A 20,437-nucleotide genomic window follows, 5' to 3' on the forward strand; every position below is an offset into this window, starting at 1 on the left:
GGATCCCAGCTGTGAGCCCGGCTGTGACCCTGCGTACGGCCACGTAATGTACTGCGCATAACTGTCTATTCACACAGGCGGTCATGCGCAGTACACCGTTGTTTGTTTTTATTTCCCGCGCCGTCGCTTAGAGATGACCCGGGTACCCGCAGCCCGTACGCAATGTGTTTGCATATGGGCTGCGGGTATATCCGTGGTCATAGAGCACAATGGGCTCTAGGTCGCGGATATCCGCGGTAAAATATAGCATGCCGTGTTCTGTTTCTGCGAGTGGATTACGTAATTCCGACCCGCTAATTGGGGGGAATTGTGTAATCCAATGCATGCGATTGATCCGTGAATTACCGCTGATCAAGCGCATGCAGAACCCATAATTCCTCTCCGGTCATGCGTGACCGGCCTAATGTTATATCGCTAATTTATCACATGACCTGGGACCGCTCAACGAGGCCACCGGTCACTGCTCCAAGCACTCAGCGACCGTTGGTCGCTGGGAGCAAGGAGATTCAAAATTTCCTGGGCTCCCCGACTCCTGCGAATGTGTCTGGCATTTTGCCGGCGGGCGCATGCGCAGCAGCCGGAAGGGTCCATGGAGGATAATCGCATCTGGATTCAAATGCGGAAGCCTCCGAGAAGATGTTTCATCTCCCCCCACCAATCGCATCGGTGAGGGGAGATGAAACTTCCACTTTTTAAAGAACTTTTACGTGATCGCCATTATGCATTGGATAACGGCGATCACGTGACCAGTAACCGCATACCGCGGCTCCCTGTGACATATCCAGGCTCTTGGCTACCTTTGGTAGCCAGCAGCAGGGAGATTTGAAATTTCTTGGGCAATATTTCACTTTTGCGCATGCGTCCGCCATCATGCTGACGGGCGCATGCGCAGAAGCTGGGGTAAGGTCCGCGGATGAACATCCCATCAGGGAACAAATCCGGGGACCTTGAGTACGTAATTTCATCCCCCCTTACGGATACGATCCGTAAGGGGAGATGAAACTTTAACTTTTTAAACTTTTAACTTTTTTTTTTTAAACTTTTTAACTTTATATGATCACCGTTATCCGATGGATAACGGTGATCATATGACTAGAAACCGCAAACAGCGGTTCCCAGTCATATCTCCCTGCACTCGGCTAACTGTGACAGCCGGGTGCAGGGAGATTTTGAATTTGCCGGGCTCGCTGGCCTTCTGCGCATGCGCGCCACATCGGCACATCGCAGAAGCCAGCGGGGGGTCCGGAGACCTGCCGGAGGACATGGAGGAAGTGGGGTGAGTATTTTCACCTCCCCTCATGGATCCGATCCATGAGGGGAGGTGAAACTGACATTTTTTTACTTTTTTAACTTTTTCGCAATCGCCGCTATCCAATGGACACCTTCTTGTTCCCGGCTACCTTCAGGAGCCGGGAGCCAGGAGATTTTACATTTCCCGCGCCGCCGGGCCTTCTGCGCATGCGGCTGACGTAATGCCGCCTGGCGTGCATGCGCAGAAGGACGGCTACGGGGCCCGGAGCATCGGGGGAGCAGGGCGGCGGACCTCGGTGAGTAATTTCAGCTGCCCTGATGGAACCGATCCATCAGGGCAGCTGAATCTTCAACTTTTTTTGCTCTTTTGTTTACTTTTTTGCGATCGGCGCTATGCCGGGGGGGGGGGGGGGGGGGGTCCCCGCAGCCCGGAATGACAGCTCCATGCTGTCAGCTACCTGCGGACACCGACAGCATGGAGCTGTCACGTCCACAGCCCGAGGGGCTTTATTCTCTGCAGGAAACATGTTTTTACGTCCTCAGAGAATAAAGCCCACTTTGGGAGGACGTAAAATCACTATGGGCTGGTCGTTAAGGGGTTAACTACAGTGTCTAATCTGAAGTAGTCTGAGCCACTCCTGCCTCCTCATTGGTTCAGGCTGCAGAGAAGGCAGACAGCGGGTGTGTTCCAGACTACTTCAGATGAGGCTAAACCATAGTTGCAGATGACATCTCCATTTTAATAGAACGGAGCTAAAGAGCAATATCTGAGGAAGACTAATAGTAGGTAATCATTCCTTGTAGATAATGAATGTTGAGTTGTGACTGGAAGGTCACTTTAAGCACCCAATAGGCATACTTTGTCACCTCTACCCCCTTCAGATATGCCCCCAGTAGTGCTACAACGTACTACAACATACAGGCTCCCATGTCGCAGCTTCATGGACTCTTGTGATTGTCATGTAAGAGGAGTGGGTGGAGTAATGGGGTTACCTGAAGTCACGTTGCAGTTTTTAGGTGTTGATCAAAGTTGGGATTTAACAGTAAGATGACACGTAGAAGGGGAAATGTTTTTTGAAGTTATTATAACCTAATCTTCATATGCTTTGACTGACTAATCCTCCTGCTCTCCTTCTGCGGTGTTTCTTTACTTTGAATGTACTTTATGATACCAGAGACTGACGCAGTAGAATGAAGATGCAGCTTTTAGCAGGTATGCCATCAAACTAATCTGATAAAGGCATCCACGACACTGTGATGGAGCCCTCGTGACTGACCAATGACCTTGACTTATAATAGGATTCAATTAGGTTCCAGCAGGGTTTCCATTTTTTAATGGCAATGATACATGCTTGTGCTATTCAAAGGGAGCGCTCCAACGGCGTTTTTTCACTAAACTGTGGGATTACGTCAGAGGGTTCAGGCACAGCTGCCCAAAACAACACTGTGATGGAACCCCCGTACAGAACAATATACAATACAGCCGGCTCCATTGAAAGCAATGGGCTGCCGGCAAGCGCTACAGTGATTTTCAGGGCAGGGCTTAAAATATAAGCTCTTCCCTGAAAAATCAATCCAAAAATGTGTAAAAAAAAAATGTATGCTCACCTCTCTGCAGCTGCCGGGGCTCAGCCGCGTCCAGCCGACTCTTCTCCTGCACTGCTCTGAGGAGTTTTCAGCTGGCGGGGATTTAAATTCCCTGCCTGCTGAAAAGGCTGCCTCTGATTGGCTGAGCACTGTGACCAATCAGAGGCAGCTCTCAGCTATTGAATGACATTGGTGAGTGCTGCCTCTGATTGGCTGAGCGCAGGGACCAATCAGAGGCATCTCTCAGCTGTCATTCAATAGCTGAGAGCTGCCCCTGATTGGTAGACTAAATAGCCATTTAAATCAGGTTATGGTAGTGTAAAAAGCACAGTAAAAAACTGCCGATACGTACAAAAAAGCCTCGTTCGTTCCACAAAAATGCAGTGCCCTTATGCAACTGCTACCTCTCCATCCCCTATAGTTACACATTGCAAGGTAGAGAGGAGTTCTGGTCTTCCATGACTTGGATGAGATGAGACTACTTTAGACCATGACCTCGGATAAAGTTGGAGTTCTGATATTTTCCCTCCATTCATGGCCTCCACCTTCATCTGCCCATTTCATTCCTAGGGTTCCAGCACCCTCAGAAATGTAGTCTGGGAACAAGGTAGTCTGTAAATAATGAATGAAGCTCTGCTCACATATTTCAGTAATATTTAACAACGGCATTCATTATGCATTAAATAGAAATGCTCTGCCAGAGATTTAGAGGAAATGTTTTCCCATTTGCATTTTAAGTAATAGGAGGTTAAAAGCAGAGATAATTTCCTCTAAACACAGGCCACTTATCTCCTCTGCTTGGCACCCACACCGAGTACTTAGAATAAAGCCAGACGAGGGCACTCACAATGTAATTCTGCGTCCCCAGAATGGTAATTAGCGCTTTGCCGCGTTCTCTCTGTGAAGAATCGTCTCTCTACAGACTACGCATAGACAGAGCACATTGTAATATTCCCCCTAGCCACACTGCCATGCATTCTTTTACACCCAAGGACGGCCATGGCGGCCAGTGATGAGGATTATGGGCCATTTGTGAAGTGGATAATGTCCTCCAAAACTTTTTTTTGCAAAACTTGAATTTATAGTATTTGCTGCAGTAATATTCTGTATCTACACTGAATGGTCCCTGTATTCAGGGCTGCCATCTTTGTCACAAAAAATCGCGACCCTGGAAAAGGGGTGTGTGGTTAGGAGCATGGCTTATCAGTGGCCCCAATAGTAATAGTATCCCTATAAGTGGCCCTAACAGCAACAGTGCCCTTAGTAGTTGTTCAAATAGTAAAACTACCCCTAGTAGTGGCTCCAATAGTAATATTGCCCTTAGTAGTGGCCCTAATACTAATAGTGGCCCCAATAGTTATAGTGCCTCCAGTAGTGGCTCCAATAGTAATTGTACACTTAGTTGTGGCCCAAATAGTAATAGTGCCCCCAGGAGTGTCCTAAGAAGTGGCCCCAATAGTAATAGTGGCCCCAACAATAATAATGCCCCCGGTAGTGGCCCCATTAGGAATTGTGCCCCACATAGTGGCCCCAACAATAATAGTGCCCTCAGTAGTGGCTCCAATTATAGTGGCCCCAACAATAATAGTGCCCTCAGTAGTGGCTCCAATCATAGTGGCTCCAACAATAATAGTGCACCCAGTTGTGGCCACAATAGTAATTGTGCCTCCAGGACTGTCCTCAAAAGTGGCTCATTTAAATGAAAATTGCTCACTCCTGCGTATTTTGCCCGTTCTGGTGTGTTTTTTGTGTGCGCAAACACACTATGTATTTGCACGTGCAAAAACGTATTGATTTAGTGTGTAAATACGCAGGTTTCCTACGTATTTGCGCACATCCATTGATTTTAATAGGCTTTTACAGTGCGTAATATTTCCATATGTACCAAGATGGGACCCACCATGTATTTTTTTACACAATCCCACATCGTGTGAAAAAATATGCTGAAGTTAAAAAAACCATTGAAACCAATGGGCTCTATTCACTGTGTTATATGCATAAAAATAGCGTGTGTAATATGCAGCATAAACACGCTTGTGTGAACGAGCTCTAACCCTCCCATCAGCATTTCTGTTTTGCTTAAACCAGGGGAGCACAACTTTTTCTGGTCTGAGGGTCACATTGCCATACTGAACCAATTCCAAGGGCCACAATTTATGGTATATGCTAAGTATATGCCATAATAAATTGAAATAAGGGGGGGTTCACACAGGGCGGATTTGCCGCGAAAATTCCGGATGGAATTTCCACGTGGCAAATCCGCACGTGGCCGCTAATCTCGGGATTAGCCAGCCATGTGGACGAGATTTCTCAGAAATCTCGTCCACACGGGACGGCCAATCCGCTGCGGTTAATCCTGTTGAAACCACGGCTGCGGCGCAGCTTTGCCGACCGCAGCCGCGGCTTTGCCGACCACAGCATGTCCATTCTTTTTTCTTTCCGCTGCGGCCGCGCTCTCCAGGGAAATCTCGCGGTTTTTGCGCGGCCAAACCGCAAGATTTCCGGCAGGAATCCGCCCAGTGGGACCCACCCTAAAGGCCCTTTTACACGGGACGACTATCGTACAAAACCCTGCGGGAACGCAAGAACCTGTAGAACCAGAACGACAATTGTCCCGTGTAAAAGGGTCCTTAAGCTCCACTTCCTGAACTCCCACCTATTGGCAGGATAGGAGTCACCTTCCCCCTCCAATCAGCACCCCAGAGAGGAGGAGACAAGTCCTATAAACTACAACAGAGAGCTGCATGTATATACGATGCCTGTAGCTCTTATATTCACTTCTGAAGTGCGGAATGAATCCAGAGACTTTAATAAATGTTTTCTAATATATAGGGGACCCAGACATGGCTACACAGTGCACCCTTAGTACTTGTCCTAATATATAGGGGACCCAGTCATGGCTACACAGTGCACCCTTAGTACTTGTCCTAATATATAGGTGACCCAGACACGACTACACAGTGCACCCTTAGTCTTTGTCCTAATATATAGGGGACCCAGACATGGCTACACAGTGCACCCTTAGTACTTGTCCTAATATATAGGGGACCCAGACATGGCTACACAGTGCACCCTTAGTACTTGTCCTAATATATAGGGGACCCAGTCATGGCTACACAGTGCACCCTTAGTACTTGTCCTAATATATAGGGGACCCAGACATGGCTACACAGTGCACCCTTAGTACTTGTCCTAATATATAGGGGACCCAGTCATGGCTACACAGTGCACCCTTAGTACTTGTCCTAATATATAGGGCACCCAAACATGGCTACACAGTGCACCCTTAGTAATTGTCCTAATATATAGGGGACCCAGACATGTCTACACAGTGCACCCTTAGTACATGTCCTAATATATAGGGGACCCAGACATGGCTACACAGTGCACCCTTAGTACATGTCCTAACATATAGGGGACCCAGACATGGCTACACAGTGCACCCTTAGTAATTGTCCTAATAGATAGGGGACCCAGACATGTCTACACAGTGCACCCTTAGTACATGTCCTAATATATAGGGGACCCAGACATGGCTACACAGTGCACCCTTAGTACTTGTCCTAATATATAGGGGACCCAGACATGGCTACACAGTGCACCCTTAGTACTTGTCCTAATATATAGGGGACCCAGACAGGACTACACAATGCACCCTTAGTACTTGTCCTAATATATAGGGGACCCAGACATGGCTACACAGTGCACCCTTAGTACTTGTCCTAATATATAGGGGACCCAGTCATGGCTACACAGTGCACCCTTAGTACTTGTCCTAATATATAGGGGACCCAGTCATGGCTACACAGTGCACCCTTAGTACTTGTCCTAATATATAGGTGACCCAGACACGACTACACAGTGCACCCTTAGTCTTTGTCCTAATATATAGGGGACCCAGACATGGCTACACAGTGCACCCTTAGTACTTGTCCTAATATATAGGGGACCCAGACATGGCTACACAGTGCACCCTTAGTACTTGTCCTAATATATAGGGGACCCAGTCATGGCTACACAGTGCACCCTTAGTACTTGTCCTAATATATAGGGGACCCAGACATGGCTACACAGTGCACCCTTAGTACTTGTCCTAATATATAGGGGACCCAGTCATGGCTACACAGTGCACCCTTAGTACTTGTCCTAATATATAGGGGACCCAGACATGGCTACACAGTGCACCCTTAGTACTTGTCCTAATATATAGGGGACCCAGACAGGACTACACAATGCACCCTTAGTACTTGTCCTAATATATAGGGGACCCAGACATGGCTACACAGTGCACCCTTAGTACTTGTCCTAATATATAGGGGACCCAGTCATGGCTACACAGTGCACCCTTAGTAATTGTCTCATTATCGTGCTATGTCCAATCTTCTTCACCCTGACATGGAAACTAAATGCGAGGAGTGTAGATATTTCTGTGTCCAGATGATTGGGGCCGCACAGAATGGCATTGTAGGCCTCATGTTGTGTACCCCTGTATGAGTCCACACTGAAACTGGTTGCCCGCTGTTATAGCCCGTGCGTGCTAGAGAACGACTGGTCGTACAGTCGGGCACGTTAGCTAGAATATCAATATTGCATATAGTTGCAGTTTGCTTGACTGTTACTGTTCGTTCACCAGAACAACTCTTTACATCCTTCTCTGACCCCTTTGGTCAGCAAGCTGTTTACATCCACAGGATCTCCTTTTGCTGGATGTTTTTTCTCGATCACACCATTTTCGGTTTACTCCCCACACCACTGCATGAGAAATCTCCACAATCTCAGCAGTGTATGACATCCCGGCCCCGGCTAGTCCAGCACCGATGACCGGGCCTCATTGAAAGTCACTCAGATCGCTGGATTTTCCCATCCAATGTGGATTCACACTGAAACTGATTCATGGAAACCTTGTCATGTGATTTTATGCTGCACTCCAGGGTAACGGGTCTAAGTTTCACACAGGGAAGCTCCAATCGTGAAAGGTTCTCTAATAAAGAGGCCATTCAGTGTAAATAGATTGTCCATGAGTAGATATGAGGATACTGGACTCATCTAATATAAATAGGCCTACATGCTTTTTCCTGCACCACACTTTGACCCCTTTGCTGTACCTTTGATGTATGATGTTGGTGTCATTAGATGACACACATGCTCACCACTGCCGTAAAATCATCAAATGTGAGTTTATTACATTCAGGGAACTGTCAGGCGGGGTGAACGTTACAATCTTATGTCTATGGGCGGCGCTGCTGTGCTTCAGATATGCGCTGGAATGAGTGAAGCGTTGCTAAGCAACACAGCATACAATGCTAAGCTGCCCCATACACTGCCCAACAAAAGAGCAAGAGAGAGAGAGTGATAGAAAGACAGAGAGAGCAATAGAGAGACAGAGTGAGAGAGCGATAGAGAGAGAGACATTAAGAGAAAGCGATAGAGAGACAATGATAGAGAGACAGACACACAGAGCAATAGAGAGACAGAGTGAGAGAGCGATAGAGAGAGACAGTGAGAGAGAGCAATAGAAACGCAGAGAGAAAGCGATAGAAAGAGAGAGAGAGATAGTGAGACAGACAGAGAGCAATACAGAGACAGACAGAGAGCGATAGAGAGACAGACACAAAGAGAGCAATAGAGAGACAGAAAGAGAGCAATAGAGAAACAGACACAGAGAGAGCGATAGAGAAACAGACAGAGAGCAGTAGAGAGGCAGACAGAAAGAGAGAACGACATAGAGACAGAGTGAGCGATAGACAGAGAGAGCAATAGATAAACAGAGAGAGCGATAGAGACCCAGAGAAAATGATAGAGAGACATAGAGAGAGCGATAGAGAGACAGAGAGAGATAGCAATAGACAGAAAGAGAGAGCAAGACAGGGACAGACAGAGAGAAACAGAAAGAGACAGATACTGAGACAGAAAGAGAGCGAGGCAGACAATGAGAGAGACAGACAAACAGAGAAAGAGATAGACAAAGAAAGACCGACAGAGACATACAGAGAAAGACAGACATACAGAGAAAGACAGACAGACAGAGAGAGACCTGTAGGCTTTTTTATATTAGATATCTGCTCCAAATACAAAGTGACGCTCTAAATAATCACCTAACCAAGAAGCTCTAGAAGTTCACAACCACCACTTTTAAAACATTTTACGTTCGCATAGCGAACTTCGGGTCAATCTAGTGTACATCAATATGGTGTCTGCAGGTGTCCATTTAAACTTGTTTAGTGTTTTGCAATATACTTGGGTCTGCATGGAAACAGTTGCGTTCTACATACCGGTAGCATTGGGGATTTTAGAAGGCCATATTCTATCTTTCACGGTTAGTCTCTCATGGCTGTCATTTTAGATGACTGTGCCATAAGTTGAAATGACGAATCACCAATCCATGTCTTCCATGATGTGTTGCTCCAGTCGGGGCTTCCAAAACCATTTACCACAGCAGATCACCTCTTCGACAGATAAGTGTATTCATCTGCAGGTGGTGTAAGGGAAGACGACGGTCATAGTCACTGGGATAACATAACCTACTAAATAGTAGGGTGATTGATGGCTTCTCAGGATAACAATGGCAACAAGACCATTACTATGAAAGCGGACTCTTCATTTACTCTTATAGGGATGACTGTCCGCCGAATCGAAAGAGCGAATTCACATGATAGTTGTTCAGTGGAAACAAAGACACCAACAGGTGACGAGCTAGAAGTCGTTATTCATTTTGTTTCAGCTTACCAAAAAATAGTCGCTAGTTGATCGAAAGTAATCTGGTGTAAAATCAGAGCTGTTCGTATTTGAATGACTTTGCATGGAGATCCCCCTATGAACGAGAACTCCGCAAACGACTAATGAACAATCATCGCTCCGTGTAACACAAACTGTTGTTTTTATGCATCAACTACTTTTTTGAGAACCATCTGAACAATAGCTGCAACGCTTCTCCTTGCATATTGCACACACATTTGCGCAGTCTCCATTGACGTCTATGGGGGTCTTTGGTACGCAGAAAGATAGAGCAGGTTCTATTTTTTTGTGTGACTGAAAGGCACACGCAAAATACGGAAATGCGAATGAACCCATTGAAATTGATGGTTTCTATTCTCTGCAATTAGATATCTCAGCAAACAACTAATGAGCATTCATCGCTTGGCATAAAACAAACGCCATAGCGCAGGAGTTTGAAAAAACTGCAGAAACATAGGTCATGCCAGTCCCGTCTTTTCTCGCCCATCTTTTCTTTGTACGAGCGAGAATACTGCTAGTGAAAACGAAACCATTGATTATCAAGGCCGTATAACAGGACAAAAACACGCCTGAGCGTTTAAGCCCTGTAGGAGTGTTATTTGCCGGTGTTCACGGCTATGCGCAGTGTTTTGCACATACCTGTGCGTACATATGTGACCATTTGTGCACCCCGGTAGACTCCTATAAGAACCTCTGGTGCGCACCAAAATAGAGCAAAATCAATGGGCTCTATTCTCTGCATATTGCGCACACAAAATTGGGTGCGCGCAAAATACGGAAATGTTAATGAACCCACTGAAATCAGTGGGTTCTTTCCCCTGAGTATTGTGCGCCCAAATCCGCCCGTGTGAAGCCGGCCTAACTTGCTGAGTGGTTTTGTGACTATCGCTATGTGTAAGTTGGGCTGGAGTCGATATCACACACCTTTCCTGTAATGAAGTACGCAGGCAGCCGTTTATGATGGAGCTCCGTAGCGATCACATACATTCAGTCTACGGGGAACCGCTTTCACACCTACCTACTAGAGCTCCAGAAATAGCTCCGACGTGACCCCCGCTAATATCACCGTCGTATCAGATGTTCGGGCACGCAGCAATGTGTAGAACTCAGTGTTCGCACATTAGTCGGCGACTTCCTTGCCAGCAGTGAGTTGGAGCTATTTCTGTGCACTCGGTGTATTTTGGGCATCTGTGATAGAGATTCTGTATTTCTCAGATGTTACCTGACAGATTACATAAAAAATGATATCCTCAATAAGTAACATAACCGCTTTGAAGACATGCCTGTTCCATTTCATAAATGATGCTTTGGGTCCTGCTAACCTAAAAGAAGAGGGCTGTTATATTAGGCCTGATGTCCATAGGTGGATCGGATTCTGTATGCGGGAGCCTGCAGTGGAATCTGACCCTGCCCGCAGTCGAGGACACTGTGTACCTGTCCGGGTCTTCTATTATTTTTTTAAACTCCTGCTTTCCCGTGGGGTCCGCCGTCCGACTGCAGTTGAATTGTGGACTAGCCAAGGATCGGATGGCTTCCATTGTCCGCACTGAAATGGAGCATGCCGCAATTTGTTTTACGGACCATAAGGTTCGCAAAACAATTCTGCATGCTTTAATTCATGTGCGGACACTCATGTTTCTCTATGGGTGGTTTGATTTGCGAATCTTCTGATCGTCCATCATGGGAGTCAATAGAATGACATTGCGGCTCGCGAGTCACCATGAACCACCGATCAGAGGAAGTCCAGGGAATTTGTATTCCTTGCGATCATTGGGTAATTTGTGAGTCGCAACGAGACCCTATTGATTTCCATTAGCTTGCAGGGTCGCTGTGTACCCCTAGCCTTACTGTCAGGAAGACAACCTCTTACCACATTCTCATTTCTATTTCATGGTTGATTAAATGGCCAGCATGTAATACTAAATTTCTCCTGCAGGGGAATCAAATAGCCAGCTGTATCTTCTGAAGCCGGACCCGTGTAGACTGACCAATCCAACAATGGACTGTCTTGATGGGAAAACAGCAAAGTGCAATGCATCTTGGGAATTTAGTTGACAGTTACATGAACATTAGCTGTAAGCAACATATCTGACAGGAGACTAGAACTAAACTGCTGACTGTTTCCAAGGGCAACCAGTAGAATTTTGAAAGGAGTTATGCATCTGAATGGTTAAAGATTAGAGATGAGCGAGCGTACTCGGAAAAGCACTACTCGCTCGAGTAATTTGCTTTATCCGAGTATCGCTGTGCTCGTCCCTGAAGATTCGGGTGCCGCTGCGGCTGACAGGTGAGTCGCAGCGGGGAGCAGGGGAGAGCGGGCGGGAGCGAGGGAGAGAAAGATCTCCCCTCCGTTCCTCCCCGCTCTCCCCTGCAGCTCCCCGCTCCGTGCCGGCACCCGAATCTTCCGACCCGAGCACAGCGATACTCGGATAAAGCAAATTACTAGAGCAAAGCCAAAATTACATAGGAAATCTTGTGCATGTGGCCGACGAGCTCAGAACAGCGCATGCACAGTTGAATGTAGTGAATCTGCCCCTTAGAAGAGCTGAGTGAACTTTGCATGCGCTGGTCCTGGATCTCCCAGCTCATGCGAAAGAATCTCAGCACTGTGTGGATGACGTCTCATACGTCCTTCATGGTACAGTGGCAGAGCAACGTGGTGTTAGGGAAAGTACAGTACTTCGGCCTGCAGAGGTATCACACAGCTCTTGTCACACAGTTCTCATAGAGGAGATCACAACTCATCCTCCTGACTGTATACTTTTGGTATGTAGCTTTTTTAGGTGAATAGGTGAATGTAGAAGATAATGATTATTAAACTGTCCCCACAGCAGGCATAAATGGCATAGCCCCTAGATAATACTATGCTGATGAATCATGATTGATTGAAAGTGAAAGCAAAATTTTTACTATCAAGATGGTGCCTGATAAATATCCAAGAGGAGGCTGCACTACATGGAAGTGACTGCAATATAGAGAGGAGACCTTCAGAGTGTTACAGGCAATCAGGTGACGGGAGCAGGGATGGATAATGTGTTTTCACTGGAGTGGCCCTTTAACAAAAATAAGTTTGAAAAAGTTCACTATAAAGTGTTTTATCGGTGTAGATGGTTTCATAGCTGATGACAGGTTTCCTTTAAAGGGGATGTATGAGATGGTAAAAAAGGCCTGCCTACTACCATAAACAACACCACTCTTATCCATAGGCTGAGTCTGGTTCGCATCCTCTTTCTGGTGAACAATCCTGATGATGTTACTTGGCTGCACTTACAGCAACAGTATATGTGCCTGCAGACATACAGGTAGAGAAGACTTATGAGTCATGTTGGTAGAATACTCTTTATATAACACTTCTGTTTTCTCTTGCAGGGTATGGTCATGCTGCCCCAGGAACTGATGCTGGGAAAGTGTTCTGTATGTTCTATGCAGTCCTCGGGATTCCTCTCACCCTGGTCATGTTCCAAAGCCTGGGAGAACGCATGAACACATTTGTCAGATACTTATTAAAGAAACTGAAAAGATGTTTCCACATGAGGAAGACTGAGGTGTCCATGGAGAATATGGTGTTGGTTGGTTTCCTATCTTGCATTGGTACACTGGGCATTGGCGCAGCTGCTTTCTCTTACTTTGAAGGTTGGACCTTCTTCCACTCTTACTATTATTGTTTCATTACGCTTACAACCATAGGGTTCGGAGACTTTGTAGCCCTTCAAAAAAATGAAGCTTTGCAGAAGAAACCACCGTATGTTGCTTTTAGCTTTATGTATATCTTGGTGGGACTGACCGTAATTGGAGCATTCCTCAACCTGGTTGTCCTTCGCTTCTTGACCATGAACTCTGAAGATGAAAGACGAGATGCCGAAGAGAGGGCTTCTCTGCGGAGGGCGCAGAATAGTATCTCTCTACAGTCCAAGATGGATGCCCATAGTCGGAGTTCAATTTATCTTCCCATTGGAGATAGGACAAGCCAGATTAACCTCATACCCATCATGCAGGATGATCCCGATAGGGGAAGACGGAGGTCTTCGAATGCAACCTCAAGAGCAGGGTCTTTTTGCACGTGCATGTGCTACCGCTCCCCTTTTTGTGACAGTCCTGCCATATCGCATCATGAGGCACTGAGCTGCCATACCAACCCGGTATATTACAACTCAATCTCTTACAAAATAGATGAAATTTCACTCAGCACTCGTGACAACACCGGCTTCTCGTCTCCTGACAGCATTTTTTCACCAGAAAATCAGCGCTACACAAATAATTTCAGAGTCAGAAGGAAATCTATTTAGAGCATGACTGGACGTGTAGCAGTGTCATTTGTTTAATACATGCGTAAGAACTCATTGACCCTATGACTTCCCAATGACCCTATAGAAGGTCTGTGAGGGTGGAATGCAAGGACTTTCATGCCTCTTGTGCGTCTTCTTTACATGTTACCTTCTGGAGAACAAGATCTATGGTTCCTCAATGACATCAGTTTGTTTGTACTGTATATTGCTTCCTTTGTATGTAGCTCCATGCAGTTCAAACCAACAGAAACTAATAGGAATTGTGTAAGACATCACTGTTAACCATGAAACTTCTTAGGACATTGGAAAAGTTATGTAGAATGAAGAATGGAAGACATGGTGTAAATAAATGGCGTTGGGGGTATTTTCAGTTGCAAAAGCTGTCATTCTTGGACAATTGGGAATATGTAGGCTGCATGATTATACAAATTCCAATATTTCCTCTTTTTGCCTCGGTCTTCTCTAAAATTCATCAAGGGTTTCCATAAAGTTTGGTCCCCTGATCAACCGCCAAGAAACAGGACTGAACAGGTCAATTATAGAGGCTCTGACAGCTCTCCTAACATGTCTGTTTTACTAAATACGTGTAGTCCCTATGAAATAACAATTCTGGAACCTCTTTTCTTCAGATATCTTTACATGTGCCGATACTCACCCGAATATGGGCTATTATTGGCTATTATGAGTGACTGTTGGCCTGTAGGTCAGAAACGCTATCTTTTCTCCTTAGGGAGAATACCTAGATGGTGAGTGAAGAGACTTAAAAGGCCATTCATGCCCCTCTGGGTAATATGTAAATAAGGGAGATAAAACAATACCTCCACAGTGCTACCTATTGGAAGGCAGCAATCCCTAAAGTCAATGTTAGACTCTTTATACTAGCCTTGTAACAATGACCAAGAATTGAAAGCAAAACCAGAACCCATGCACAGGCAGATAAGACAGAACTGATAAAACAGCCACCACAGGACTGCAGACCCCTACTCCACTGCCTATTCTGCAGCAGCTCTCAGAGACTCTGCTCAGGGAAGTTCAGAAGCAGCTTAAAGAAAGACTCGGGGTTCTTTTATACGGGATGAATCTTGGGTTCTTAAGCGTCCGACAGCTATCCCAATGATTATCGCTCAATGAAAGGGGGTGGAGCACACTGCAGATCTCTTCTGGCCGTCCGCCTCCCTTCAGAGTAAACAGGCAGTCGTTCATGGATGAAGAACTGCCTGTTTAAATGGGCCAACAGTCACTTGGTTTTTAGGTGTTTACACAGGATGCCAGCCCCCCGTAATTTGAGTGATTGCTTCGGTGACTATCGGCCCATGTAAAAGTATCCTAAGCAAAATTATCTGATTAAATATGTTACAAAATAATTTAAAATCCTACGTATAACTCAAATCTCAGAAAAAAAGTTTAGTTACTATTTAAAGGGAACCTCCCATGGAGTTTATGCTGCTTAAACCGTGGGTAATATGAACCTGGGTGTACTCACTGTGCGGTGGAGTTTCAGAAAAATGCACTGTAAAGTTCAACTCAGAACGGACCTCCGAGTCAGAGGCGAGCCGTGCTGGCCTCTCCCTCCCTACCAGTAAGTTGATTGGCAGCTCTTTCTGTATACAGACGCAGGATGAGAGCTGCCAGCCTTTATGCTGCTGGCGTGAAGAGGCCGGCGCAACGCTCCTCTTTGACCCAAAGCTCCGTTCCAAGTCAAATTTCAATGTGTGTTTATTCTGAAATGCCACAGCATTTCAGAATAAAACATACATGACGGCAATGGGCATACCCGTGGTTCGAGCAGCATGAACCAAGTGACAAGGGCGTGTTTAGTTATGACACCCAACCAAATAAAGGAGTCAAAACAATACCTCCATAGTGCGACCTATTGGAAGACAGCAATACCTAAAGTTAATGTTAGACTCTTTATACAAGCCTTGCAACAATGACCAGGAATTGAAAGCAAAGTCAGAGCCCCTGCACATACAGCTGTTTCAGGGGTTTTGCCCTTCATTAGCGTGCAGTAGGATTCTGAATTTGCTAGAGAGAGGCCTATTATGTGGGTTAGAAACGCTATCTTTTCTCCTTACGGAGAGCACCTAGAAGGTGAGTGAGGAGACTTAAACAGCAATTTACGCTCCTCTGGGTAATATGCAAATAAGGGAGATGAAACAATATCTCCACAGCGCCACCTATTGGAAGGCAGCAGTACCTAAAGTCAATGTTAGACTCTTTATACAGCCTTGCAACAATGACTGGGAATTGAAAGCAAAGTCAGAGCCCATGTACATACAGCTGTTTCAGGGTTATGCCACCCAACCAAGAACACCCCAGACCAGCCAGCCACCCTTTTTCTAGCTGGTATAGAGGAAAAAAATATAGAAATAAGAAAGCCTAATAGCAAGGATCAAGATTAGCCCCATATTAGGTTGCACAATTGGCCACCCAGAACAGAAGGCCCTGGTGTATGTTCCCACCTTAATGGCCCATAACCTTTGTGCCAACTCTTCATTCCCTTGTCTGCCAATCTTGCAGTTCCTCTGTAGAAGAGAGTCCTGTACACATGTTGGCACCTAGTAGCCAAGAGGATAGAACCAACAAAGTGTGTGCCTCCTCAATCTAAGAACCCCACACCAGCTGCATGGTGTGCCTCTGTGGTACAGTATGTGCACCCTTGGTCACACGTATGTATGTGTATATGTATGTGTGTATATGTGTATATATACACGTATGTATGTGACATCTGCAGACAGCACTGCTGGTATTATATGTCAGGCATGTGCCTTTAACCCCTCTGTGTGCCAGTAATTGATGAAAAATACATACTACATATAGTAAACTAGCTGATATACCCGGCTTCGCCCGAGTTAATTTGGTACTGGTGTTTATCTGGTGTTCACACGGAAAATCTTATGAACTCGTGGTTACTTTAGAGATACTGAGGAAAAACATATGTTCACCATTTTGCATAGTTCTCTGCGTTACCCAGGAAACACCACGTGGAGGCAACCATGCGACGTTTCTTTATATAAAATGACATCAGGAAGTGAGAGAATTCGATTACGTACATAAAATTTGGACACTAATTCTTTTGCGCTTAGAATGGAATAATCGAGTTGGGACCCATTAGCTTTTCCTATTTATGACATAATTAATGCTCGTGCCAAATTTCCCGTTTCTATGACACCGGAAAGTGAGAAAATTACATTCCGCATGTAAAATTTGGACGCTAATTCTTTTGCGCATAGAATTGAATAATGGAGTTGGGACCCATTAGCTTTTCCTATTTATGACATAATCAATGCTCGTGCCAAATTTCATGTTTCTATGACACCGGAAAGTGAGAAAATTACATTCCACACGTAAAATTTGGACGCTAATTCTTTTGCGCATAGAATTAAATAATCAAGTTGGGACCCATTAGCTTTTCTTATTTATGACATAATCAATGCTCTTGCCAAATTTCACGTTTCTATGACACAGGAAAGTGAGAAAATTAGATTCCGTACGTAAAATTTGGACGCTAATTCTTTTGCGCATAGAATTGAATAATCGAGTTGGGACCCATTAGCTTTTCCTATTTATGACATAATCAATGCTCGTGCCAAATTTCATGTTTCTATCACATTGGGAAGTGAGAGATTTAGATTATGTACGTAAAATTTGGACGCTAATTCTTTTGCACATAGAATTGAATAATGGAGTTGGGACCAATTAGCTTTTCCTATTTATGACATAATCAATGCTCGTGCCAAATTTCCCGTTTCTATGACACCGGAAAGTGAGAAAATTACATTCCGCACGTAAAATTTGGATGCTAATTCTTTTGCACATAGAATTGAATAATGGAGTTGGGACCCATTAGCTTTTCCTATTTATGACATAATCAATGCTCGTGCCAAATTTCATGTTTCTATGACACCAGAAAGTGAGAAAATTACATTCCACACGTAAAATTTGGACGCTAATTCTTTTGCACATAGAGTTGAATAATTGAGTTGGGACCCATTAGCTTTTCCTATTTATGACATAATCAATGCTCTTGCCAAATTTCACATTTCTATGACACAGGAAAGTGAGAAAATTAGATTCCGTACGTACAATTTGGACGCTAATTCTTTTGCGCATAGAATTGAATAATCGAGTTGGGACCCATTAGCTTTTCCTATTTATGACATAATCAATGCTCGTGCCAAATTTCATGTTTCTATCACATTGGGAAGTGAGAGATTTAGATTATGTACGTAAAATTTGGACGCTAATTCTTTTGCGCATAGAATTGAATAATGGAGTTGGGACCAATTAGCTTTTCCTATTTATGACATAATCAATGCTCGTGCCAAATTTCACGTTTCTATGACACCGGAAAGTGAGAAAATGACATTCCGTATGTAAAATTTGGACGCTAATTCTTTTGCGCATAGAATTGAATAATCAAGTTGGGACCCATTAGCTTTTCCTATTTATGACATATTCAATGCCCGTGCCAAATTTTAAGTTTCTATGACATTGGGAAGTGAGAGATTTAGATTGCGTACGTAAAATTTCAACGCCAATTCTTTTGCACTGGAATTGAATAATCGAATTGGGACCCAATTACTTTCCCTATTTTGGAGATAATCTATGCTTGTGCCAAAATTCATGTTTCTACGACATCGGGAAGTTGGAGAACTTTTGGCGAGTCAGTCAGTGAGTCAGTGAGGGCTTTCGTCTTTATATATATATATATAGATGATCAGCAGACGTAACTGATCGTCCGTTCCTTTGCAACACGAACAGCTTGCTGACAGCTTGCTTATTGTCTGTTTTCTTTCCTTTTAGGTGGATTTTGATGCAGATTCAGCAGCATATATCACCCTTTAAATTGAAAGGGTAAAGTCTGCTGCGGATCTGTGTCAAAATTCGTGGACATTGAAGAGGAGACATTCACAGAGAATGACGTAGATTTTGACGCAGATCTGGGTACAGAATTTCTGCTGTGGAAAATCCGCCCCAAATCTGCTATATGTGAACACTAGCTTCAAATAATTTTGCATCCAACATTTTCATACATAGCACTCTGCTGCCTTCGTAAAACCTTCTAGTATGTAATCGCTGGTGCTGCGGCTTTCATATAACGTTATGCAACAGTTGTAAACCAAGACAAAGTTAAAGGGGTATCCCCAAGATTGGCTTAAGCTGATAAAAGCCTGATCGGTGGGGGTCCAACCCTCTTTTTTTTGTTGTGGGGTCATTGTACCCCCTGCAGCGAGGAGCAGCTTGAATGTGATTGAGCATGCTTGGTGCCGCTCATGTACACCATGGGAGTTTCAATTTAACTACATTGGACGATTTGCTGCAAAATGAGCACGTTAAAGCTGTAGCAAACTTCACCGTCTGAATAAGACTATGTATTTTCTGCTATACTTTCATATACGTTGTTACTTGTCTCAGGCTAGATCACATATATCAATTGTGTCTGGACGGTGTTTTTTAACACCAGAGCTTGAGACCCCTAATGCATTTCACTTTTGTATTTTCAGTGATGGAACGCTAAGCTCTGAGAATGGCTGCAGCAGACTGTGACATCCTGCTGCTGCAGCATGTAAACAAAGTCCTTCCTTAGTCCGCTTTCTTCCCCTGATTAGATTCTTGTGTGGGTGAATGTTAATCGCAGCTTTCTTCTTCAGTAATCTTCTAATTGTCCTATTCTTCTGAACAAAATATCTGAATACGTGTGTCAAGTAAGTTAGAAAACGGAGTGGGGAACAAGATGGTGTTCAGCAAACACTATGGTTTCTCTCATACAACCACCTGCCCTGTGGAGAGGTGGTGGGTAGAGATGAGCGAACGTACTCGTTTCGAGTACTTACGCACCCGAGTACCGCCATTTTCGAGTACTTCAGTACTCGGGTGAAAAGATTCGGGGGGCGCCGGGGGGCGGGGAGAGGCGTGGCGGTGCGGGGGGTAGCAGCGGGGAACAGGGGGGAGCCCTCTCTCTCTCCCTCTCCCCCCCACTCCCCACTGCTACCCCCCGTGCCGCCACGGCACCCCCCGAATTTTTTCGTCCGAGTACGGAAGTACTCGGAAATCGCGGTATTCGGGCGAAAAAGGGTCGTGGCCGAGCACGTTCGCTCATCTCTAGTGGTGGGTGTTGGTGTCTGGACAACCCATTTATTGCTGGCTGACTGTTTTCAATGGGACCTTAACCCCTTAAGGACTAAGTGCTGTAAATTTACGGCACTTGATCCTGGGCTTTAATCCCGCCCCAATAGCAGAAATAGGGTGGGGGTTTAAAGCCCCTGTTCTGCAATCCAGCAGAAGCAGGTTCGGTTGTCAGCTGTTAGTCACAGCTGAGAACTTGGAGGAGAAGGGAGAAGCGGTTTTTAAACACTTCTGCCTGCTCCTTTCTCAAGTACATAGTGCTCAATGAGCGCTATGTACTAAAAAGTGAAAGTGGAAGTGTCACGTGACCGCTGGGTCGTCCTGTTACAGCAAAGCTACAGGGTCCCAGCAGACCCTGATTAGCTTCCCCAGTGACTATTGTCACTACAGGGGGATGTTTTTCCCAGTAACTTGGGCTCCTATGGATGCCCCTGGTACAGTGAAAAAGT

General features: G+C 45.1%; 1 protein-coding gene across 1 annotated transcript in view; it reads left to right on the top strand.

Moving 5' to 3' along the window:
* Window positions 1–14,081, top strand: part of LOC136587548 (potassium channel subfamily K member 9-like) — a 58,736-nt gene extending 44,655 nt beyond the window's left edge. The window contains exon 3 of the mRNA XM_066586200.1: window positions 12,943–14,081. Within this exon, the coding sequence (XP_066442297.1) occupies window positions 12,943–13,859 (917 nt within the window). The 3' untranslated portion in view covers window positions 13,860–14,081. The remainder of the gene's footprint in view (window positions 1–12,942) is intronic.
* Window positions 14,082–20,437: the final 6,356 nt, after the last annotated feature.

The sequence above is a fragment of the Eleutherodactylus coqui genome, chromosome 13, assembly GCF_035609145.1.
Source record: "Eleutherodactylus coqui strain aEleCoq1 chromosome 13, aEleCoq1.hap1, whole genome shotgun sequence".
Classification (NCBI taxonomy): Eukaryota; Metazoa; Chordata; class Amphibia; order Anura; family Eleutherodactylidae; genus Eleutherodactylus; species Eleutherodactylus coqui.